The 27118-nt window shown below is 35.5% G+C and overlaps 3 protein-coding genes and 1 pseudogene across 3 annotated transcripts; all 4 read right to left on the reverse strand.

Annotated features, from left to right (window-relative positions):
- Nucleotides 1–498: 498 nt before the first annotated feature.
- On the reverse strand, nt 499–999 carry LOC120084753. The gene has a single exon (XM_039040574.1). It carries the CDS (start codon nt 997–999, stop codon nt 499–501), a length of 501 nt encoding a protein of 166 aa, XP_038896502.1.
- An 11850-nt stretch (nt 1000–12849) lies between these two features.
- Nucleotides 12850–18187, reverse strand: LOC120086252 (putative BPI/LBP family protein At1g04970). The gene is made up of 7 exons (XM_039042800.1): nt 17408–18187; nt 15276–15415; nt 14547–14874; nt 14363–14473; nt 13878–14126; nt 13580–13705; nt 12850–13403 (listed from the first exon to the last, which is right to left on the reverse strand). Exons 1-7 carry the CDS (start codon nt 17807–17809, stop codon nt 13206–13208), a joined length of 1554 nt encoding a protein of 517 aa, XP_038898728.1. The 5' UTR covers nt 17810–18187; the 3' UTR covers nt 12850–13205.
- Nucleotides 18188–19478: 1291 nt separating this feature from the next.
- Nucleotides 19479–26476, reverse strand: LOC120086979 (serine/threonine-protein phosphatase PP-X isozyme 2). Its single transcript, XM_039043814.1, has 8 exons — nt 26189–26476; nt 25246–25398; nt 21569–21631; nt 21409–21494; nt 21106–21181; nt 20743–21011; nt 20590–20668; nt 19479–20118 (listed from the first exon to the last, which is right to left on the reverse strand). Exons 1-8 carry the CDS (start codon nt 26327–26329, stop codon nt 20068–20070), a joined length of 918 nt encoding a protein of 305 aa, XP_038899742.1. The 5' UTR covers nt 26330–26476; the 3' UTR covers nt 19479–20067.
- LOC120087432 lies at nt 21782–21877 on the reverse strand (annotated as a pseudogene).
- Nucleotides 26477–27118: the final 642 nt, after the last annotated feature.

A 27118-nucleotide genomic window follows, 5' to 3' on the forward strand; every position in this document is an offset into this window, starting at 1 on the left:
ATGCTTCTTACTCGATCGCTCTACTTGACACGCGACCCTTTCTCGCTTACACTCGATGCTCGACAACATTTACTTGATGCTTGCCTTGTGCTCACTCGATGCTCAAACACCCACCAACACGATTAACACTTAGCCAAAATTCTCTTTGTAAGGCTAGATTAATAAGTAACTGAGAGCTAAGTTTCTATACTTTAATATTTTCCTTCTTCAAACTTATCCTTTACCTCAAAACACAAAAATCCAATCTAACTTAAATATTTAACCCAACATTTTGCTTAAGTTAAACAATAAACATAATTAAAAAGGGAAAGTAAGGTGCGGGTTTTACAACCTAGCACCCTTAAAAGAAATTTTGTCCTCAAAATTTACCGATATGAATCAGTGAAAAAGTTGAGGGTACTTCTTCTTTACTTTTTCCGCAGATTCCCACGCCGCTTCTTTAATTCCATGGTTCTTCCACAATACCTTCACTAAAGGTATAGTTTTTTTCATGAACACCTATTCTTTCTTGTCTAAGATATGAACTGGCTCTTCTTCATATGACAAATTTTCCTTGAGCTGAATCGGTTGTTCTACCAACATGTGCGTAGGATCAGATATATACTTCCTCACTATCGATAAATGGAACACGTTGTGAATACGTGTTAGCTCCAGAGGTAACTTTACCTTATACACTGTCGGGCCAACTCGTTCCATAATTTCATAAGGTTTAATGTAGCAGGGACTCAGTTTCCCTTTTCTTCCAAACCTGAGTAATCCTTTCCATGGGAATAACAGAAGGAATACTTGGTCTCCAACCTCAAATTCTAGATCTCTCCTTCTCTTATCAACATAACTCTTTTGCCTGTCTCGAGCTGTCTTTAAGTTTTCCCTGATAAGCTTCACAGTATTTTCCGTTTGTTGCACTAATTCTGGACCCAAAAGTTTCCCTTTTCCAACTTCATTCCAACATACTAGGGTTCTACATGGTCTGCCATACAATGCTTCATATGGGGCCATGCCTATGCTCGAGTGATAACTGTTGTTATACGTAAACTCGACCAATGGGATTTGTGCATCCCACTTCCTTTAAACTGCAGAACACATGTTCTCAGCATATCTTCCAGTGTTTATATTGTCCGCTCTGACGAACCATCCATCTATGGATGAAAAATCGTATTAAAATGTAGTTTAGTACCCAAAGCCTTCTGCAAACTAGGCCAAAACTTCGAGGTAAACCTTAGAGATCTGATACTATCATTACTGGAGCTCCAAATGGCTAACTATCTTGTCTATGTATATCTTAGCCAACCGGTCCAAGGTAAAGGTAACTCTTACCGGTAAAAACTTGGCCGTCTTGGTTAGGTTTTCAACTATTATCTAAATTCCATCATACCTCAAGGGCGTACTATGCAAACCAAACAAGAAATCCATAGTTATATGATCCCACTTCCACTCTAGTACTGGAAATGGGTTGAGTAATCCTGCGGGTCTCTGTCTCTCGAGTTTAACTTGTTGACAAATTAGACATCGGTCTACATATTCGGCTATTTCTTTCTTTATTCTAGGCCATCAATACGATCTCCTAAAGGTCCTGTATAGTTTTTTGCTTCCTGGATGCATGGCATAAGCCGAACTTTGCGCCTCCTCTCGTATGGCTTGCTTAAGCTGCAACACATTCAGTACGCACGATCTACCTTCCTTTGACAAGGCACCATATGCCCTTACTTGGAAATCAATTCTTAGTCCCTTACTCGCCTCCTCTATCATCTTCTGAAGGTTAAGATCTTTCAACTGTTCACGTATAATTTCATCCACTACGGTGGGTCATACCTGGGATGAGGCTAACAATCCATCTGTTTGTTCCACTACTAGAGTCGCTCTCGAATTCCTGAATTCTTGGATCAACATCCCCCTTATTGAACAAACAGTAGCTTTAGACCCAGTCAACTTCCTGCTTAAGGCATCAGCCACTACATTGGCCTTACCAGGGTGATACTCGATCGAACAGTCATAGTCTTTGATCAGTTCGATCCATCTCCTTTGCCAAAGTTTAGCTCTTTCTGCTAAAAAATGTACTTTAAACTCTTATGATCATTGAAAATATGGCAACGCTCCCTGAACAAATAATGTCTCTAAAGTTCTAAGGCTAAGACAATTACCGCTAACTCCAAGTCATGAGTGGGATAGTTACCCTCATGCTTCTTTAGCTGTCGAGAAGCATAGGCTACCACCTTTCCCTTCTGCATCAACACACAACCTAGTCCCTGTCGGGACGCATCACGGTAAATTACAAACTCTTAGCCTTGTGTGGGTAATGTAAGTATAAGCGTTGTAACTAGCCTTTGCTTTAACTCCTGGAAACTCTGTTCACAATCCGAAGTCCAATCAAACTTTACATCCTTCCTGGTCAGACTCGTTAGTGGGAGGGCTAACTTTGAGAAACCCTCCATAAAGCGCCTTAGTAACTTGCTAGGCCCAAGAAGCTACATACCTCAAACACATTGATTGGTCTATCCTAATTTGCTATGGCTTCCGTCTTCTAAGGGTTTACACTAACTCTAGCTACAGAAACTACATGCCCCAAAAATGCTACTAATCAAGCCAGAAGTCGCATTTGCTGAACTTGGCGTACAACTGCTTTTCTCACAATGTGTGCAATACTATTCTCAGATGGTTAGCATGCCCCTCCTTGTTACTTGAGTATACCAGGATATCATTAATAAAGACTATGACAAACTGGTCAAGATAAGGGTGAAAAATCCTATTCATCAAACACAGTTGGAGCATTTGTTAGGCCAAAGGTATCACCAAAAACTCAAAATGGCCGTACCGGGTTCTGAATGCAGTCTTAGGGACATCTGTCTCCTTCACCTTCAGCTGATGGTACCCCATCTTAGATCTACCTTCAAAAATACTGCAGCTCCCTTTAACTGATCAAAGAGATCATTAATACGTGGTAAAGATATTTGTTCCTGACTATTAACTTAGTTAACTGCCTATAATCGATACACATCTGAAAGGTCCATCTTTCTTCTTTACAAATAGGACTAGGGCTCCCCAGGACGACATGTTGGGTCTAACATAACCCTCATCAACTAATTCTTGTAACTGCACTTTCAGTTCCTTCAATTCCGTAGGCATCATTCTGTACGGAGCTTGCCATATAGAAGCCATGCATGGAATTAGGTCAATGGCGAATTCTACTTCCTTATCAGGTGGCAAGCCTTATAACTCTTCAGGGAATACGTCCAGAAACTCCTGAACTACTGGTATGTCTTTAGGTTTCAATTTTTCATCCGTGGAGACCACTACATGAGCCAGATAGGCTTCACATCCTTTTCTCATCAACTTCCTAGCTTTTACTGCTGAGATAAGGCTGCCTGAAGTCAACCCCCTGCATCTCACAAAAACTACTTCCTGCTTCCCCGGTCTTCTAAAGGTCACCTCCCTTTTATAGCAATCAATAATAGCATAGTACTTACCCAAGAAATCCATTCCCAAAATTGCGTCAAACTCTAGCAAGTCTAAGGGAATTAGGTCGACATAGAAATCCTGACCTTCAATCAACACAACACAACTCCTATACCAATCACTTTAGAAGTAGAGATAAAAAAATCCTCTGACATACTCTCAGGCAACCTATCTAAATGTGATGCAAACATACTAGATACAAAGGAATGTGTGGCATCGGGATCAATTAAAACATAAGTAAACTGATTACATAAAGTCACATAACCAATCACCACATCTAGAGCTTCCACGGCTTCCTAATGTGTAACTGCGTACACATACCCTCGCTACTGAGGTTGTTCTGCCACATCTTTCAGCTTTGCACCACTTATTCCTTCTCCTTTGTTCCCAGCACCTCTCAGCTGGTTAACAACCTAATAGGTCACCTCTTGCAATGCCTGGACCCCTCGAGTTAACTGGGGGAATTCCTTCTTGAAATGACTCATTTTCCCACATTGGAAGCAAACTCCACTCCTGTTGTAGCTTACCCAAAAGTGTTTCTTGCCACAATTCTGGCACAAGGGCTTTCGGTCTGTACTAGTGACTGCCTCGCTAGAACATGCTACACCTGGTCGACTTTAGGATTGTATCAGCAATAGCGAAAGCACAAGGATCATTTAAGCACTCTAATTCACTAACTTTGGCGAAATACAAAGCATGCTCTTGTAGAAAACAAGTGAGTTTAAAGACATACCTCTTGCAAAACTTCTTCAAAACTCCTTCTCCAGCTGCTATCTTCTCCAAATCCTTTTGCAGACCACCTCAAGATCTTCCCAACTATTCTCTTCGTGCTCTAGGTTGATTTGTAAGACTCAAAACAAGCTTGAATCAATGGATGAAGGAGAAATGCTCACTGCAGTAATCTTGTTGAAGAACCCTTTCTTCAACCCGAATTTTCTCTGAAATTCTCTATAGATTGCATGCCCGAATTTCACTCTAATCTCTTCACTATATTGCATATCAACATGCAAAGGAGAGAGTTGCATGAGTTGCAGCTCATGCTAGGAGAAGACAAGGCAAAGAGAATGTCATTTGAGTGAGCAAGTTGAAAGATGGATAATGAAAAATCAACTTTTTCCATTCTGTGTTTTTGTTTTTCTCTTTTTCAATTTTATCTCAAAAAATCAAAATTTGATTTTAAAACTGAAAAAATAAAATTAATTTCATAAATTAATTTTCAATAAAACTTAATTAATTTAATATCAAATATTAAATTAATTTTTACACAAATCCATTTTTATATATTTAAATCATATTTAAATATATAAATTTTCCTATTCCTTTTAATTCTTAAATTAAACATGTAATTATATCTCATATAATTACTAATCTCTTTAATTCTAATTTGAACGTTTCAAATTAACTTATCACGCTATTCTAGAGCTAGTCCGTTACGAACTAGTAGGGGGACCTCGCAGATCTACAGATCATGGGCTCCAACGATCAGAGATTAATTGGCTAAACTCATTAGACCAGATTAATCCTCATTCGTTAACTAATGAGCCACTCTACTAAAGCCCATAATTGCACTCCCCTCACTGTAGATATATTATGTCAACATGATTTAACCATAATCAGCAAGTCGACACTTCATAGGTTGTTCGTAATAACAATTGGGTATATTTGTTTTACCCCCGAGATTACGTCTTATTCCTCAAGTCTCTACTAATCCTCTAACGAATAACTAGTTTGTGATCCAATCACTAAACCAAACTCTCTCAGCCCAGTGAGAAGGTGAGACCCCATGTTCAAGACTTGGATTCAGTACTTGAGAAGACAACCTTTCTCCTATCCCTAAATCGGATAGGCGTGAACTCCGTCTTGTACCCTATGTCCCCAGCTATCTATCTGGTCTTACCCGTGAAATGGGAGTCTTATTGAGTCGGCTCTGTTGAGCCAACCCTCACCTATGCAAATCTAAGGGAAATTCTGAATAAACAAGAGTTCATAGTTAGCTCAGGATTAAGATCAAGTTACTTAGGTTATCTAGGTGAAATAGTCAATTTTATATAGTAAACAACGTTATAAAGTAAGAATGACTTATTTCTTGGTCCTTATCTTATGCAAACTCATTGTATATGACGCCCCCATTCCTCACGTCATAACATGTACAAATTAGGATCACATCGTATGTAGCACTTTACAACTCTTTGCAACAACTATAGAGTAGGCCGCATCTAATGTTGTTACTAGAGGTACCCAACCTTATCCATGTACCATAGATTATTTTGACTATTTATTCGAACGTGATCCACTCTTATGTCTCCATAAAAAGTTCAAGTACTCATACAATAGTCATGGGTCTTAGTTTATTGGACTTAGACTTTCATACAATTTATGAAATCAATAATAAGTATATTGATAATAGAAAATGTTTATCATTTTATAAACTACGAGTTTTTAGGACATAAAACCCAACATCAACTAGCTGCACTAGCCGAGGATTGAGGTCTCCTCCTCTTGGACTTCTGCCAATCCACACTTCTGAACCTACTCATACTCGACTGGCCTGAAACTGGGGTTGAAATTCCCCGTCCCTCAGCCCAACAGACATCTCTTGGTCATTCTGCTCTTGGTCATTCTGCACTTGCTCATCATCCGCCAAACTTCGTTCAACTCGTATAGCGATCTCCATTAACTGTTTAAAATCCAGCTAGTTAGTTGTAGAAGTGATTGGAGTTCTAATATCCTTTCTCAAACCATACTTGAACCTTCTACATCAGTCTTTTTCTTCCGCTATAATGGGAAGAGCATATTGAGATAGTTTGGTGAATTTCTATTCATACTCAGCCACCGTCAATGTTCCTTGCACCAACTTAAGGAACTCATCTCTTTTTGCCTCTCAAAAAGAGCTAGGGTAATACTTGTCCTCGAAAGCCTTCCTAAATTTAGGCCACAACAAAGCACTTGAGCTGTTTCGCCTAGCGGTAACCACCTTCCACCATTTTTTTGCTCCTTTTTGCAACAGGAATAGAACCAACCTGGCCTTACAGTCTTCTAGACAGTTCATCACATTGAAACATTTCTCTATTTGGTCCAACCATATCTCTGCTTCTGTGGGGTCAGCAGTTCCTTTGAAGGATACAACCCTAATAGCTCAAAGTCTCTCAACATCGTACTTCTTTTCTGGGTTAGCCCGTACTACACTTACGCTGGCCACTACCATTTGGGTAATCTTATCAAACACCCTATCCGCTAGCTGAGGATCTACTCTAGCCTGAGGAGTACTCGACTCTCCCTCAGACATCGCCTCCTGGTTTACAGATTCTCGAGTCTTTCTTTTACTCACTCTTGAGTTCCTCTCGACCTCAGGTTCACGATCGGTACGGTCAGTATTCCCATCAACCGTCTGCTTGCTCCACCTGCCACCTCTTCTCGGCATCTTTACCTAATTGATAGTACACATATTAAGGACTCATACCACTAGGACCTAGACATATGCATGAACTCTCTCTGATTCCCAAAACCTTATTATCTGATACCAACTTGTCACACTCTCTCTCGATTTACCCTCTAAAACCGAAAAGGAATATGACGTCAATAGTTACCAACCTTACTTGTTAGCACTTACTGCCTAACTTAAGTGAAACCTACTTAAAACCTCAATACGCAAGACGACTTGGCAATAAATCGACCATGACATTAACCTGTGTAAAGACTTAATTATAGTTCCAAAAACAAACATATGTCCAATGATAATGATAAGAATAAACATGGGTCTCAAAAGAAAAATGAGTTTCTTAAGTCCCAGACTCCTGTCCAAATATGTGTACATCAAAACAAGCTTAACCTAAACTTCTTCCTTCGATCTCCGAACTTTGGGTGGCAAGCTGCAGTGGATTCAACCGCGAGGAAACTGACCACTACCTGCGAAAAAGGAATCCATTTGAAAACAGTGAGCTGGTTACTCAGTGAGTGACTCATAGAAATACATTTCTTCTCAAGCCTTTCATATGCATTAATGTAAATCAATAAACATGTTGGAAATAATCTCAAGCAACTTACAAAGTATCATGCATTAATCATAGCATTATAATTAGTCATACTGTCAAACCTTAGTTGAGAACGAGCATTCATAGTTCAAGCTCCTAACGTCCATTCACGATCGTGAGACCCATACTTCAGTCCCGTTATAAAGACTGTAGACAGGAGACCCAACTTCGGCCTCTCATAAAGAACTACCTACGTGCACATGGAGTATACTAAGTACCGTCAACACCTTAGGTACTTCCTTGGAGACCTTCTGTACCTTCGATACCTAGTATATTAGAAATGTAACATTCATAGGAAATTCGAGCATCATAAACTTTAGGCATAGCACTTACTTAGCTTTCACCATAAGAGCATTATTACCATTCAACATGCATGCTTCACAATTATAAACATGTAGTTTCAATACTCTTTCATTCAATCTTAACATATGCTAGAAATAGTAAAACTCATTTAAATAACTTAGAATATCATGCTTAGGAAATGCCATGAACCCTTTAAAACATAAGTATAAACTTTAGTTGGTTGGAAAACCCATGAACGTTAGCATGAAATTCATTTGGAATGCATGCCCCTTTTTGTGTACATATTTGAAAACATTTAGTTACTCATGGATCTTTAGGCTTGATTCTTCTTAAGCTTTGTAGACCTCCCCAATCGTCTTCCTCTTCCAACTCCTAAATCTCCTCTAACCAAAATTAGCTAGAGGCCACCACTCCTAGATTCTCACACCGAGAATACCAAGGTCATTTAGTGGTAGTGTCCCCTTTTGGTTCGAGTTTGCATTATTGTTGTTCGTATGGAGTGTTTGTGACTTGTTCGACACGTTCATGAACGAGTTAGTTTGAGGGATTCACTTGAAGAAGAGTTCTTCAAAGGTATAATCTCTAAACTCTTGTTTATGTATTCAAAAGCATGCTGTAATTTATGTCTTATGCATAATTTGTCTATTTTACTGTGAATGTATGCATTCAATCGAAATGGGATTTGGGCGATCCGCTTCCGCTCAAAGATTCTCTGTCTAACAAGTTCCTTCATATATTACATCAAATACAACATAAACTATAGATTTTATTCTCTCTCAACTATACATGGCATTTAATATAAATCACATTTATATTAAATCCATTTATATGAATCTCATCCATATGATATTTAGATCACATCCAAATATTTTATTCCTCTCAATATGAATTATATTTATATTTAATTATATGAATCTCATTCATATAATTGGTATTTGAATCATATTCAAATTCCTCTCATATATAATGTATCAAATACATTATAATTAATTATATCATATATAATTAATTCTCTAAATTAATTTGAACACTTCAAATTAATCCAAAGATTAAATCCCTGTTGAGTTACATTGAAGACCTTATGGACCTGTAGATTGAAGCTCCAACAGTACTTGGATAATTAATTAAACTCTTTAATTAAATTAACCAACATCCTCTAACTATCAATCACTCTACTAAAGACCGACAGTTGCACTCTTCGCACTACAAATAAATTTTTGTGTCCATTGGATACAACCAATCAACAACACGATGACCTTTCACAAATTGCTTGTAAGTACAGCTGGGCCAAAATTATTGTTTTTCCCCTGTAGTTACATCTAACTCCTTAAGTACCATTGATTCCTCTAATGAACAATAAGTCATAGTCCCACTATGACCAAGTCCCTCTCGAGCCAGGAGAGGGTGTGGCCACTATGTTCAAGACCTGGAATCAGCCCTTAAAGGAGCAATTTATCTACTTACCCATGCATCAGAGAAGGAGTGAATTTTGTCTTGTGTAGCTGTGTTTCTAACTCTCCAGTCAGACGAATTCCCAAAATGGTAGGCTTGTTGAGTTGGCAATTTGGCTACTCTCACCCATATAAATCAAAGGACCGCCTTCATGAGCAGGAGTTCACAACTTACTCAGAATTCAGGTCATGTCACCTATGGTCATCCTAGTGAAATGTAAGTCTCTATTATTAATGGCATTATATAAAGAGACTAATTATTTCGTAGTCCAATCTTATATAAACTCTTTGTATAGGATGCCCCCGCTCGCATGTCTCCACATGAATGATCAGGATCATATCATTTGTAGCACTTTACAACACTTGTAACACCTACAAAGCGAGTCGTGTCCGTAATATCACCAGGATAAGGTACCCAACCTTATCCATCTACTATTCGTTTAGGTTATTATTTAAACAAAATCCACTTGTATGTCTCTACATACTTGTTTAAATTACATGAAATAACCTCGAATCTTAGTTTATTGGATTGAGTATATCCTAATAAAATAACACTTATTTTAGTAATAACAATATATTTATACAAAATTTACAAACTACGAGATTACAAGGAGATTTAGGACACCATTCCCAACTGTATGGAAAGCTTGGTTGGTATGAGTAATTAGGATCTTTTATGTCACTTCTCGATCCACTACCGTATATAGGTTTGTGACTTGTTGGTAAATAGATAGAAGGCCTACGAGAATTCTCACCATTTAAAAAGAAACTTAGTTTACGGCCATTTCTTATCAAATTAGTGGGAACTCTAGATCCAAAGTTGTATAAACATCTTAGGATAAGATCGTGATGGTTTGAGTCAATCCTACTTAACTTATACAACTCTAACAAGAATTTCTCATAGCCAATGTCACATCTTACTTCCAAGTCCCGATATTACTCTCTAGGCAATCTTGTTCATCCTCATTCCAAATACCACCTTAGAAAATAAATATGTGAGGCATTCTACAAGTAAATAATAGAATACTCATAAATGAAAGGTATGGAGAAAAAAAACTAACATTATGTGGTCAACTTTATGGGAAATATCACATAATGTTAGTTTTTTTTTTCTTTTTGAAAAAACACAATTTCTAGTAAGGTTGAGGTCTACCTTACAAAAAATTGTGATTTTTCCAAAAATTTCCGGTAAATCTTTCACAAAGTTCTAATAATTTGGAAAGAAGTATAACAAAACTTTTTCTCCCTCCCAATGAAATGTTTTTTTTTTTTCAAACTTTTTCCCCCAACAAAAATAGAAACAACATACTCCGTGTGAATGGATAAAAATAAAAACAAACAACATACATATCTGAAGGATCCCAATGAAGGGTCCTTGAGCAATCGTCCCAAATCCCATTTTTCGAAATTCATAGTTTTACATAGAAACAAGAAACTATGCATTTAACAACCAAAATTACAGCATGCTTATAAAAATTACAAAAGAATAAATGGGTTTAGAAAACCTCTTACCTTTTCGTTCTTCAAAATGAATTTCCAAAATCGAAATAGAGCACGACCACGAGATGACCTCGGTATTCTCTGGTGAGAATATAGGAGTGTGTGATGCTCTGGTGAATTTAGTGAGGGAAGGGAATTTGAAAGAGGAATATATGAAGGAGGATGGGATTTGTTTTTCTTTCACAAAACTGTTCTGTGTTTTCTTTCTTTTTCTTGAGAGAAAAGAGGGGGAAAGAGTTACAACTCCCTCCCATTAATTAATTTTAAAAAATTTATTAAATTAAAATAAATAATTTAATATATATTAATATGATAACCACCTTATCATATAATATATATTAAACTATATGTTATATCAAATATAACATATAATCTATAGTTTTAGTATTGTATCATACACAATATAATCTATAGTTTCTTTTCTCTCACTAATGACATTTACTATAAATCACATTTATATTAAATTTAACAATATGAACCTAATTGATATAATTAATATTTGAATCATATTCAAATATTTATTTCCTCTCATAAATAGTTAATATTATAATGTATCAAATACATTATAGTAATTATATCACATATAATTAAAATTATATCATATATAATTAATTCCTTCAATTAATTTGAACAATTCAAATCAATCCAAAAACTTATTCTCATTTATTCTCATTGAGCTACCGAGGGGACCTCATGGACCTGTAACTTGAAGCTCCAACAATACGTGAATAGTTAATTGAACTATTTAATTAAAGTATTGACCATCTGTTAACTGTCGGGCACTCAACTAAAGACCGACAGTTGTACTCTTCGTATTACAAATATATTTCTATATCCATTGGATATAACCAATCGACAATACGATGACCTTCACAAATTGCTCATAAGTATAGCTGGACCAAAATTATTGTTTTGTCCCTGTAGTTACATCCAACTCCTTAAGTACCACGGATCCCTCTAATGAACAATAAATCATAGTCCAACTATGATTAAACCCCTTTCGGGCCAGGAAAGTATGTGGCGCCACATTGTTCAAGCTATGGAATCAGCATTTAAGGGAGCAATTTATCTACTTGTCTTGCCATTAAGGAATGAGTGAATTCTTTCTTGGGCAGCTGTGTTCCCAACTCCCTAATCAGACGAATCTCCAAAATGATAGGCTTGTTGAGTCGATGACCTAACCACTCTCACCCATACAAATCAAAGGACTGCCCTCATAGGTAGGAGTTCACAACTCACTCAAGATTCAGGTCATATTATCTATGGTCATCCTGGTGTAAGTCTCTATTATGAACGGCGTTATATAAATGAGACTAAATATTTCGTGGTCCAGTCTTATACAAACTCCTTTGTATAGAATATCCCTGCCCACATGTCTCCACATGAATTATGAAAATCAGATTATTTGTAGCACTTTACAACATTTGTAACATCTACAAAGCGGTCATACTCGTAGTGTCACCAGGATAAGGTATCCAACTTTATCTATCTACTACAAATCATTTAGGTTATCACTTAAACATGATCTTCCCGTATGTCTCTACATACATGTTTAAGCTATGAGATAGCCTTGGATGTTAGTTTATTGATTTGTGGTTAATGCAACTAATTTTGAAATAAAAACATCACATATTTTATTACGTAAATAATATGTTTGTACATTACAATTACAAACTATATGACCCTACGAGATTTAGGGCATCAACCCCAACAATATTTTGTGTGACTCTAAAAAAGAAAAGAAAAAAAATACATTTTTGGTCTCTGAATTTTCGAGAATGTGTGCATTTGATTCCTAAGGTTTCAAACTTGACCTATTTCATCCCTAAGTTTTTAAAAATAGGTTTAAACGATCTCTCAACTAATAAATTTATGAATTTAAATATAATATTAATTTTCTATAATCTTTCTCACCTCTCCGTCCTCTTTCTAACTCCACTCCTATTATTTCTCTTTTTCTTTCTTGGTCATCTTCTTCATTTTAGTCAAATCATAACTATAATGCCACATTTTATTTCAATATTCTTCTCTTTTCCACTTCAATTTTCTCATCACGCACTTTTAATTACAATACCTTTACAAAAAAAATAAAAAATAAAACCTTCCACACAAAACTTCAAAGACCCTCAAAATTTATAAGAACAACCAAAGACAATCCATCATTTCAAATGAAGTCATACTATCAAATTTCGTAACTTCTATGACATTGCCAACACTATATTAAATACCTTCTAACATCAACATTCACAATAGCCCATGAGTGCGTTGAGAACGACTACAGGCTTCTTCGACCTAGTTGCATATGATGGTCGGGTCAGGTCGGATCAGGGTTTTTTTTTTCTTTCTGTACATGAGCTTATTTAGAGTTTACAAATAAATAGGCTTCCTCTTTCATCTCCTTTTGGTTGTACTATTCACATGAATGAGATAATTTACAAGTTCCTAACATGTCAAAGCAATGTTGTTTTTAGCTTGAGTAAACAAGATGGTGTCTGAATCCCTCACTTAAGGCAACATTGCTACATATGATGATCCTTGAAGACTTGAAAACCATTTCAGCATCCTCGAGGGCTAATCCATGAAAACTCGGCAACGCGATTCCTTTTAAGAGATACAAGTCGGCAAATGGCACCAAAACTGTTTTGATCAAACCCGAGAGTGTCTTCTGCAGAATTTTAAGATCAAAGAAAGATGAATGGCTTTACTATTGATCTACCATGCTTTAGTATGTTACCAATTGTTTTTCACAACAATTTGCACAAGATCTTGAGTTTAATGCATCCTTCTTCATGTCTTTTTGCTCAATTTAGTGTTGAAATTTTTCGACCTACGAGATCATACCTGAATTAGATAAAGGCGGATATGGCCAATCTTGCTCCATTTCAAAGCCAATGCAAAGTCTTCCAAGGTAACATAACCAACCAAATTCTTCCCCAAGATTTCTGGAGAAAAAGAGGCAGTAATTTCCTGATCCAACAATAAGAACCAAAAGTCAGCGACAAATAAAATAGACCCCAAAAGCCTCGTTGCGAAGTACGAGGTAGACCGGTTCTTCTTGTGTATGATTCAAGATTTACGTAAATGAAGACATGAACCACAAACTAAAGGTTTTTCAGGCAAACAGTTGGCATGAGCTTACCAATGAGATACAAGCAACTGGTATAATTTCACCGGTGTCTCGGACATTGATTATCATGTCAACGTAAATGGAGGTGGAAATATCTTTGTCTCGCAGTCTCAAGAATGGTGGAGAGGAAGCGGAAATATTTAGTACAATATCATCATTTGGATACTGCTGGTAAAGTCGAGGAATAACCCACTTCCATGCTGCAGTATTCAAAAGGTGCTGATCGGGAATTCGGTCCACAATCCAGTGCATATAATTTTCCTGGCCACATGATAACTATTAGTTCGAGTATTTCCTCAATCCGTTCGGAATGATAAAAGGGTGAATTCATGGAATGTCCATTGTAGTCAATTAACCTCAGCATCGATTGGCTTTAAAATAAAAGTTAAAAGATTATTATGCGGTCCAAGCAGCAAGCCATGTGATTTGAATCTTGGTATCACAGGGAGAAAAGAGGGGAAAAAAAACTATGGGAGTGATCATCGATGAGAACTTACTTCAAAGATAACTTGTGAAGCAGAGTTGAGGACATGTTCATGCAGAGAGATCTCAACCATCTTAGCTGAATCATTGCAGTAGACAGAGCCTTCAGTTTCATCATGGAGATTCTGTAGGAAAAGAGAAACTTTATCAAAAGAAACATGTACAGAAAAGTTGGAGTCTTCATGCGCAAGAACTCACTTTAAAGGGAATGTGTGAAGCAGAGTTGAGAACATTTTCATATCGAGATTTTCCATAACTGGAATCTTGAGTTTTGCCTTGGTTGTAGCCAGGAGCTAATTTCTTGTAAGAAGGGTTGAATAAACCATTGATTTTAAATTCAATGGAAGAAGAGGATAACACTGGGCTCCCCACAAAAGTGACATTAAGAGAAGCAACATCAGCTATTGGGATTTCTTGTGGAAGTGACTGCAACGACGAGTCAAGCTTTACTACCCCTTCTTTTATTTTTTTGGCAATATTATCTTCAACTGTTGACTCTATTTTCCCTCCGAATGCATCGACCACCCTGAGACGGAAAAATATAAGCCCCAACTGGTTTTATAACTCACCCAAAAACGTAAATTCTAGGTGAAGATAAATTTAACTCTCTAACATCTACTTTGTCAAATTTTGTCACGTTTCTTCAAAGCTCCCACCAGCAAGCCAAAAGAACTAAAGCGGAAAGATGGACTTGGAAACTCTAAATCTTTTGATGTTACATCGTCCAACTCATCAAATTTGGAGGGAACTTTGAATCATATATAGGAAACTAATAGCTCTCAACAGCCTGAACTGAGATACCATAACAATAAAACATGGCATAGCAAGACATCCAGTTTCTGTACAAGGGTCAGGGGCAAGCAACCTGGAATAGAACAGATTTTATCAAGGTGGAAGAAGTTAAAAGCATAGTTTTTGGTCATGTACCCTTGGTAAAGCCACGATGCCCCACCGTGCAAATGTATGGAGATAGCTTCCACATTGCATCCGCATTCTGAAACAGTAAGCTCCAGAGTTCCATTTTGTTGATTTAAACTTACAGTTAGGCCTATATTCATACCATCAACCTAAAAGTCAAAATCCCCAATAAGAATCCAATAATAATGAAAATACACAGCAATAGCTATAGCCTATAGGTTAAGTTACTTCAAATTGAAATGCCAAGCACATCACAAATTTGAGCAATCAATTAGCAGAGCCATTTCTTCCACATTGTTTGATGTTATTTCTTTTACCATTGGATCATGCAGAGTGTTCTATACCATAAAAACCCACCCTTGTATTAGGGGTACCCTGGTAGTAAGAGTTTGGGGGTATTTGGAGATAATCAAGGTCTTAAGTCCAAGCCAATAGGCAATAGGCAAGTTATAATTTCAAAAACAATAATAATAAAAAGATCTCTTTCCAAATCAATTCTGCATTTTAAGTTAATAAAATGTATAAAGTTTGATGTATTTTCCCCATTTTTCTCACAGTTTGTTGTGCTTGGGTGGAAAAAAAGTTGAGATCACGATAGAGATGGCCATTACGTTAGGGCTACGATTGAGATGGTCATCCTAATGCAATAAGTTATAAAATGCGGCAGATGTAAGCATTTCATACGTATGTGAAGGGCGGGTCATCAATCATAAAAGCACTTGTGAATAGATCATCCGTACAAAAAACTCAACTATAACACTCAAAATCTATTATTTTTAGAGAGAAACTAAAAAACAAAAAAGAATGCTGGAGAGTAAGCTGTTGTCCTCCAAATCATTGTTCAGCTGGAGAGTAGGTAATTCATCCATATCACTTATTTCAACAGAATGCCCATAGTTTTCTAAATGAAAAGAATGCTATAGCTAATTTCACCACTGCATCTCCAAATATCAAGCCACACTTCAGTTTACAATATCTACTTAACAAATTTTCAATTTTCAATAACTATTTGAGTCTAAAAGGTAGAATGCGCCAGTTAAATGAATCTCAAGGGAAAAGCCTGATGAAGTAATAACTTGGGTAAATGCTACGTGATTAAGATGCAAGGATCTTAACAAAGCTTCTACAAGGTGAGTACAAACAAATTGGTCGAAAGGAGGTTGCATAAATTCTTAAGAATGTGGTGAAAAATGGTTGATACTTTAACAATAATGCATTGTTGACTGTTGTATCCTCCAATGCTGAAATGGCTTGTCAGGTACAATACCACACTCATGCCACCACCTCAAACTTCAGGAAATAGTTTCTCAATTGCATTATGGTTTCTATACGTTCTTCCTTTTCAAGATCTAACTTTCTAGTTCAAAAAAATACAATGCTCATAAAGTTGCAATGCTAGACAAGACTTTTTGTCTTTTGATTAATGTAATAACAAATGAGAGAAAGCCATTTCCGTCGTGACCGTAGATCTATCATCTCTTTCACATAACAAAGCAGAATAGGACTACACTCTAAAAATGCAGGTTGAGATCTGATTGATGAACTACAAAGATTGACCTAAACAGATAACGCAGGAGCCCAATATTGAATGTCTATCTCCAGTGATTAGCCCTTGAATTTGTATAATAAAACTCCAACAATATTTCTTTTAACCCCTCAATTACACAATCCCTACATCTTATACCCCAAAAACAATTGAAATACATATCCAATCCATGGCCAAGCATCATAGACCAAAGTTAACAATATCCTTAATCATATATTTTTTTTCCTTTTTCGGGGGTGTCAAAAGTGTCGCTCGTTATGCTCACGGCCTACCCTGTTGATCCTTCAAATCCAAAATCATTTGCACATCTGACTCCATTCAAAATCAAATTTAATAATATGAAAATTGTGTTTAAAAGTGTAAAATTAAACATTTAATTGATGTTGGATGATTAGAGGTACGTTTTGAATTGATTTTGAATATGGAAAAGTGATTTTAACCATTTCAAAATTACTCAAGAACATACACTAAGTATCCCACAAACATTCAAGTCACCAAGTATCCCAAAAACATCCAAAGCACTTGGTAAAATGCATCAATACTTATAATTTTTCTGTTAGATAAAGCAAATAGCATTACTCAGTAGCTGAATTACCTGTACAGATGCGTCTCCTTCATCAGAAATTTCAAACAACCAAGTGTTGTACGTATATTGCCATTTCATACTTATATTAGCAGTGGCTTTTGTAACAATTATGTTAACACCCGTCTCGCCGATCCGAATGTCCGACGATTCAACCTCGAAGCTGCCAATGATTATCTCAGAAAGAGCGACATGAACTTTGCCAATAAGAACAATATTGATAGTCTTCTCAAGAGCGGGCAAACGAAGTGGAATGATTGTGGAAACAGCCTTCTCTATCAAAAAATCCTTGATGAAGTTAAGACCCTTTTGAGATACAACCATCGAAATGAAACCCTCTTCGCTGGAATTGAAATGGGAAGAAGCAGAGGCTAATAGAAGCGAAAACAGTATGAACTTCAAAACGGAACCCATATCAGAGAAGATGATTATTCTCTCTGATTTTGAGGAAACTGCGGAAATTAGAAGTTACCCAGATGAGAATTTCAGCCAAGAAATGGAAAAATTTAAGAAATCAGAGGAGAAATTGGTTTGGGAGAATTGATATTTGAAATGGGGTTTTCTGAAAATTCAACTCATCTCTGCATGAAAGCTTCAAATCTGTACAAATCATGAAGTGGGGAAGAAGAAGAGTATGGTTTTGGCAATCTTGAAATAGAATTTAATGGTTGGGTTTGCAGTGGGAAATTGAGAAGGAAGATGAAAACAAATTTGTGATTGAATATTGGATAAATGATCAAACACACAATGGCAATAAGAAATAGACAAATACAGAAATATTCTCCCATTTAAAAGAAAATATCAAAAATTATTACAAGAAATTGATTAAATTATGCAATAACTACCTCAAATAATGCAGGGAGAAGACAATTGAGCCCTGTTAGATGTTGAGCTGAGTTGTCAAAGATCTGTTTTTCTTTTACAAATCTCAAAATTGCCCTTTAGGGTGGCAATAGATAAAGAAGAGGGAGAAATTATTTGTTACAATTGTCCATTTGAATTTTTTGATTATTTATCGATATTCATTTTATAAAAATCATTAATAGAAATAATATGCTTCCTCAATAAATAAATAAATAAATATATATATATATATATATATATATATATATATATATATAATATATAATATATATTATATATATATATATATATATATATATATATAATATTAATGTTAAAAGGTCTGTCATTATGGATTGATGGTAAGATAATGATTATAAGATAGTAATCGTCAATATAAGGAAGTTCTAACTTGTTAAGGTATATATTCTCGACTAAATATTAGATATTCTTATTCTCATTTCCACATTTTTGTTGCATTACAAATTGTCTCTAAACTTCAATCATTGTGGTTTTTTTTTTCAATTTTAAAAGTATCTAATAGTTCCTAAAATTTCAATTTTGTGTCCCTAAGTCCTTGAATTTTCAATTTTAGGTCTTTATTCTATTCAACATTAAAAAAAAACTCATAGATATACTAAACACTAAGTTTAAAAGCTTAAAGTCCCATTAGACATGTAATAAAATTTCATATATATTAAAATTATTTTTTTTACATACCTATTGAACACAAAATTGAAACATGAAACCCCACTTGGTCATCATTTGATTTTTTTTTTTTAATTAAATTTTAGTTCTACCCATAGAAGATTTGTTATTTAGGTTTTCAAAAACCAAGTCAAGTTTTAAAACAAAATATAAACTCCAAAATTTTGTTATTGTTTTTGGAATTTAGCTAGGAGTTGCAAGTGATTCTTTAACCAATGTGAAAACCATAATTAAAAATGTGTTAGCAAACAAGCATATACCATGTCAAATATGTTAGAATTAGATCGCATTTATTTTACTTTTCGTGTCATTGACCAAAATAACTAGGTTTTTCCACCAATAGTGCCCCTTTTGTTTTCGAATATTACATGACAAATAAATAGAAAAGAAAATTCAAAACTTCAACAAATACCCAAAAAAAAATAATAATAATAATTGGCAAGACAAGGAACAACAAAAACTAATCTGGCAACCAATCAAGTGTTTTAATTTGATATGAAAATGAGGTGAAATGAGATGGCAAGGAGTAGACTATAGAAATCATATGGCAGAAAGCCATAGAAACTATTGAAAAATAGTTTTAAAAAAAAGAAAGAAAATGAAGTGGAAGATGAAAGGCCTCAAAAGAGAGTAATCCTTGAAAAAGAATTTGGAGTCTCATTACTTTTAGTCCAACGCGGCAACAGAAAACCATATTTTCTCTCTCTCTCTCTCTCTCTCTCTCTCTCTCTCTCTCTCTCTCTCTCTTTCCCTTTTATAATTCATCCATTATAATAATTCAGATATCTCCCCCTCACCAATGTCAAACTTATCCCTAACCCACATGGAATATTGAGAGCACCTCCTTTTGGAAGACCCCAATCATCTGCCTGGAATCTGCATTTTACATGACAATTTCTAATGCACTCATTACAACAAATAGCTGATAAACCAGGAAACTAAACTCAACCATCCTAACTGATCACAGCTTTTGCTGCTTAAGGAATCCGTGTCCAATGGCATTGATTCTCATGGTGTCGTGAGATCGTCTCTCCACCATGCAACTCCAGAATTTTTCTATCGTTTATCGGTTGGAACATACACGAAATGACGAGCATTATCTTCTCCACTTCGAGATTTCATCAGAGGAAGTAATCTGGTGCGGGTTTCTTTGCAGGGTTTCCTCTTGAGTCCTGCAACATATCAACAATCCAACGCATTGTATGCTAATATCAACAGATGCAGCAAGACAACAAATATTTGTCCAATGGAAGTACCAAGTTGTGAAGAACAAGCAGAGAGTTGGTTTATATATGAAAAAAGAACCAATTTTCATTGACAAAGAATGAAAGAATATTGCACGAGTGTTACATTAACGTACTGATTTAATTATTTTTCTTTGAGATAACCATGGTCATTTCTTGCATTGTGGGCCCACCCACCCCACTAACCTAACCTATGAAAAGGCTAATTTCACCCAAGGCAAGATCCCAAGAGTTTCAAGCCTTCAACCTGGGACTTAAACCCTCAAACATCTCCGCCCTAAGCCTTTTTTTATTACGTAAGAAACTGATGTTGCAACTTACTCCTTAGACTATATAACACTTGATAAACAACTGGTTTATACTTGAGCAGTTCAGGTATTACAAAAATCTTGATCATACCTGTGGAGCAGCATCAAAGACACAAAACTGTTTATTAAGGTTCTCATCCAGTTGTAGTATAGCAGCTACATTACCACATCTGAAACAGAATGAAGACTGTTATGAACCATTACATTAGCACAAAGTTGAGGCAAAGTCTTGAGGATAATGTACCTGTAACAATAATTAGGAGCTGACCACACTGTAACTATCTGATTATTGAACATCCATTTATATCCTTCCATTACCAATTGATGAGCTCGACAAATATAATCAATGTTGTTTGTGTGGTTGAAAGAAGTAACTACACTGCCACCAAACAGGAAACCAGCACCTCGAGGACTCAAACCCCAGCCATCTACAATGTCTTCAGGATCAGACCACAGTAGGTCACACATGGCACCATCATGAGGTACTTCTTGCTTCCGATCAATCGTTCTAATCTGGATATATATATAAATAAATGGCAGTATGCTGAGAACTGAGTTCAACCTTAAACGTATATAAGAACAAATGAGAGCAAGGAAGGGTTCTAACTTGATCTAGTGTTGTTATGGCAGGAGAGAGACCACCATGGACGCTAAATATCTTGTTTTCAATGAGAGCCGAGAGACTGGTGGATTACGAAAGGAACAAAAAAGCAATTAAGAGAACGTACTAGTACTTCAATCATTAATTTTCAAAATACCCAATGAATGATACGTGCAATTCACTATATTTCTTATGTATTATATAGATTCTTGACTTCCAATTCATTTTCTGAAACGCAAAAGAGAAACATGCCCTGTTTTATTCTCTCCCTCTCTCTGTCCTAAATGATTAAAACATAAATTTACAAACCTTAAGTAATCAAAAATATCAGTACAGTATCTCCAAACATTCACGGAGCCATATTTCCGAAGGCACTCATCATAAAATCCATAAACCTGTAAAGAGATCAGAATATTAGCAACATAAACAAAGCATTTTATCTAGAACAGTAAAAATCAAGAAACTTAACCTGTGTGATTTGACGGCTTTCATGATTCCCTCTTATAAGAGTGATTCGATCTGGATATCTCACCTGAAATTAAAAAAATAAAAAATAAAAAAATAAAAGTCCATTTTCAGACAAATTTAGTTGAGCTAAGAAATTAAAATAAATAGGGTAGGCTTTATGGACAAAAATACCATTACACAATACCATATGTTTATCTACAAACTGATATTTGACATAAACATTTTATCCATATGTGTTAACAGGGAAGCCCGTATGCTGGTCCCAACCTTGTAAGGGGAGATGCGAACCATCTCTCCTTCAATTGAACACAACATAAACATTTTATATAGATAGTTCTATGTAATACTAATACCGCCTTCAGATCCTATTCAGTGACTGAACACAGCGATGAATTCTTTTTTCCTTTGGATAAAGAACCAAACTTACATTGAGAAAGAAGGAAATAATACAAGGGCATAAAAAAAACCATAAAAGGGCAGTCTACTAAAGGAAGGGACTTCAGTCAAGAGAAATAAGACCTAACCGTATAGTTACAAAAAGGTATTATCACCACATCCAAAAAGAAACATAGAACCTAGCAAAGAACCAAACATCATAAGAACCCCTCTCTAAAACTCAAAAGGTTCTATTGTTTCTTTCCCTCCAAAGACCACACAAAACAGTACACAACCCAGCTTGCCAAAAGAACCTCCCTCTTAACACGAAAAGGAGGGTAACTAAGTACTCAATCATCTCCTTGGGTCCTTGTAATCTTTGCATCTGGCAACCTGAACACCAAATGTAGCCAAAGGTAAGTCCAAATAGACTGACCAAGCTGGCAACTCCAAAGGATAATCCAAATCTTCCTCTGTTTTTCGACAATGGATACAACAAAACAGCCCTATAAAGGAGGCCACCTTCCACAAAAGCCTATTATTTATTGTTATTGTTATTTTTTATGAGAACTATCAAGAGTCTTATGATTTCTATTAGATTGAAATCCACCCTAATCCTTTCTATTGGCAAGAGGATCAAAAAAATTTATGAAGGCTAACAAAAAATTTATGATGACTAACTAAAGATCATTCTATTCCAGAAAAGCAACAGGAGGTTTCTCTAGTAAGTATTTGGTCCAGTGCATATTTTATTAATTTAGTTTGTATTCTTTCTCATCCCAATAATTTTTTTCTTTTTTTTCTTTCTTTTTTTTTTTTAGTAACAATTGCTTTCATTGAGAAAACAATGAAAGAAAACAAGGGCATACAAAAAACCAAGCCTGCAAGAAGCCCCTCAAACGAAAGAGTTTCCAACTAAGATGCAATCTAGAGAAAAATAACAAGAAATCTTCAAAACCAAAACCCAAAGAGAAACATGAAACTTCACCAAGGACCGAACATCACCAAGGTCCCTCTCCACACCTCTAAACACTCTATTGTTTCTCCCCTCCAAATATCCCACAATAAGGCACACACCCCAGAAACCATAATAAATCCTCAAATTTTCATTTCTCCTCGTATAAGATAATCATGCACCATAAAGAGACATGTCTCTGCCACTGAAGTGTCAGTACCTACTAGCAATATGAAATCCTATGTTTGCCTTCAAAGGAAAAAAATCCCACAATAAGGAAAAAAAATCCCACAATAAGGGAAAAAAAAATCCTACAATAAGGAAAAAAAAATCCTTATTGTGGGATTTTTTTTCCTTCAAAGGCAAACATAGGATTTCATATTGTGATGGCTTATCCCACAACGTATTATGGTTTTAATTAGATTGAAATCCACCCTAACTCTTTCCTTCTAATTGGCGGGAGGATCAAAAAAATTTATGAACGCCAAATAAAAATTTATGATGGCTAGCTAAAGATCATTCTATTCCAGAACAGCAACAGGAGGTCTTTCTAGTAAGTATCTGGTCCCAGTGCATATATTATTAATTAGTTTGTATTCTCTGTCACCCTAATAACTCCTCAAAATTTTCATTTCTCCTCATATAAGATAATCATGCACCATAAAGAGACATGTTTCAGTGTCAGTGGCTAGTAGCAATATAAAATCCAATGTTTGCCTTCAAAGGAAAATATCTATTCATTGTCACCAAACTCGATAAAAAGGCATATTAACAGGCTTTGTGAAAATCCTTCAGAGATTGCAACTACTTCATGCTTCATTATTCATTCTTATATAATTCAGTTAGCTCCAGGCTAAAATGCCTCATACTCAAGAAGATGAGAACCAAACCGAATGACCTATCTCCCTTGTATATAGACAGAAAGGATCAGAGCTGTTAAGCATAATGAAACATAATGGAGACCAAGGTCGATTCTTTCACTGCTGTATATTGGCAATTCTTTCACTGCTATATATTGGCCTTCAAACACAACCGTAGCAGTCCAATAAACTTGTCCAATCAGATATGCTTGGGGCAGTGAATCGGGCTATTTTGCAGTAGCTTTCTGTTAAATGCCAGTTCATAGCTGGCAGTTTCCTGGCCACTCCTTTGACTATTTGCATGAAGAAATAAACACATTTTCAACACAAGGCTTCTGGCAAGTTTGACAAGTAGGTTCTACTTCATTGTTTTCTTTCTTTTTTTCCCTTTAATTGAAACAACTTTCATTGAGAAAAAAAATGAAAAAATACAAGGATGTAAAGAAAACCCAAGGCACAAAAAAAAAAACCTCCATCTACAAAAATGGATTCCAGCTATGCAAAATAACATCTATAGAATAGTTATAAAAGATCTTCGAAATCAAAGTCCACAAAGAAACATGAAGTGAACAAGAGACGGGCCTCAATAAGGTCCCTATCCTTCCCTTACTATATCATTGTTTTCTATCCTTGGTTTGATTTAACACTACATGAGTAAGAGTTCAAAACATTCCTCTTACTATCAAAAAAAAAAAAGAAGAGGATAATAAAACTATTGAGAATAGATTTTCAAACTTATGGTTTAGGCTTCTGGACTTCTCCATGATTGCACTCATAAACTTAGAAGATCAAGAATTATAATTAAAAAAAGCTCCTACATATCTGAAAGGATAATAATTATGAAGAAACACATACACAACTATGACATGATTATAAGTTCCTAAACATCTTCAATATGTAAAAGAAACACAACTATGACATAATTAGAAGTTCCTAAGCAACTTCTATGCTTAAAAGAGGTATACAGGCCACATGGGGAACCTTATCCTCTATGTTGTTTCTTCTGATGATAAAGACAGACTGGACTATATTCAGGGCCAAAGTATTACTCCCCTATCGAGGAGAACTTACTCTTTTAGCATGTTAGTCTCTCAATTCAAGAACTACTATAAGAATTAATTCGATCCCAACTGACCACAAAAGTAAAACTGATACATGCAACTGTTTCTGTAGAGGCCACCCAGAAAAATAAATAATTTCCCCTTTGATCTCTTGCTCATTTTCCAGGAATCACTCATATCTGGCTTCAAGTTATTGGCACGATAAGTTGTATTGAGTATTAGATATTTATAAACAAGTCCTTCTGTGCAACTTCAAATATTGACTCAAATTTAAACCTAGTCTTGAAAGCCAATAAAATTGAAACCAAAATGAAGTGATGTTTAATGATCACGTAATCACTGGAGATCAAATATAAATGCAAGAAGACTATAGTTTAACTGCTGAAAATAATTAAAAAAACAAAAAAAAATCAAAATTGATAATCACCTTTAGAGCAAGTAGTAATAGAAATGTCTCAACCGAGTAAAATCCTCTGTCAACAAAATCGCCAAGAAACAAGTAGTTGGTCTTTGGACAATCGCCTCCTACTTTAAAAAGCTCTTTCATGTCATAAAACTGCCCATGAATGTCTCCACATATCTAAGTAAAAAGACAAAATAGAAAAAGGTTGATTCACATAATTAACAATAAATATCAATCCAAATCTGAAACTCAAACATAGTTTGACATAATTCCCCGGTCTTGGGGTGGTGTCCTACTCCTTTGTACTCCAGTGAAATGTTGGTTTCTTATTTTAAAAGAAAGCAAAACAATATAATGGACATGAAAAAAGTTTTGGTGGCTCCATTTGAACCCTAGACCAAAGCCATCTAGTTAGCTTGTTCAATAAATGGTTACAGCCTTACAGGTCTGGCATATAATATCCATGAAATTATTAAAGGGTTGCTTCAGCAAGCATAACCGAGTAAAAACTAACATCAAGATAGTATTCAAATCTGCTCAAGAACCAAGACAGTATTCAATAACCAGTTGTTCGAAATCTGTTCAAATTTCAACACCAACAAAGTATTCAAGAACCAGTTGTTTTTTCCAAAAAAGAATGACATTAAAAGCCTACAACCTAACCAATTTACGAGAATTCCAATTCGTAATCAAAAGACGGAATCTAATTTACCAAATAGACCAGAAGAACAAAAAAAACCAAAGTTACAATGACAAGAAGATAAGTTCAAATTTCAAAACAGGAACGAAACCCCACAAAGGAGGAAAAAAACCCAAAATCCTTGGGGAGAAATCCAAATCAGAAACGCACAAACCACAAGAAAAGAAGAGGAATGAAGAAAGAGTCAGCAGAGTTTAATGAAGCAGAATGAAAGAGGTGGAAGTGGAATCAAGAATCTGGAAGAAGGGGGAACGAGTTGAGACTTACAGTAACGGGGGCATCAACTCTTTGAACGTTGCTCTCTTCGACGAGGATTTCCATGGCCTTGAGACAGAGAGCTTTAACTTCAGACTCCTTGAGCGGCTCGCAATTCTTCAACTGCTCAATTTGGCGGTCTAGGTCAGACATATCTCCTTCTCAGTGGATCTCTCAGCCTTCTTCTTGTTCTGGTTCTGGTTATTCTTCCTCTTCTTCTTCTCCTCCTCTCTTTTATCAATCTCTCTCACAGAGCCCCAGAAGGGAAAATTAGTATATTGTGGTGCTGCTCTCCCTGCCTTCACTTCTTTTTTTGGGGAAATTGACAAAAATAACCCCTTCCTAATTTATTTTTTGAAAAATTGGTCACTTTCTCACAAATTTAAAAAACTTTGTGTGGTTAATTATTTTTCTATCATTCTCAACTTATTACATGCAATCAATCACAATTTACTAATAAATTAACCAAATTCTCGGTACAACCCAAAACTAATACATTACGTAAAAGGTATTGGATATCTTGATAATTTTTTTCATCTTTTCGAATAAGCTATGTTGGCTTGTTTATCAATTCTTTTTTTCTACGAAATCGCATTTGAAATGTGTAATTACTTCTTCACTAGTAAATAGTTCTTGATTTTGATGTTTCTAGTGGATATGTTTTTTATTAGGCATTTCAGAAGTTTTTAGTAGTATAAGGCCAATTACATTGTTGAATTATCAACAATATTGGTTTCTTCCTAATTCAGTGGTTGCTGGTTTCTTCTTGATTCAATAATCTAATATTCGAATTCTAATGGTATAAGGCCAAATTATAGGTCTTATTGTTAATTTTAAGTAAAGAAAATTTTGTATGTTTAATTACTTTTATACCCCTTTTCAACTTATTACATGCAAATTACCCACAACAAAGAATTAAATGTTTTAATTACTTTTACCTAT

The sequence above is a fragment of the Benincasa hispida genome, chromosome 9 (assembly GCF_009727055.1).
Source record: "Benincasa hispida cultivar B227 chromosome 9, ASM972705v1, whole genome shotgun sequence".
Classification (NCBI taxonomy): Eukaryota; Viridiplantae; Streptophyta; class Magnoliopsida; order Cucurbitales; family Cucurbitaceae; genus Benincasa; species Benincasa hispida.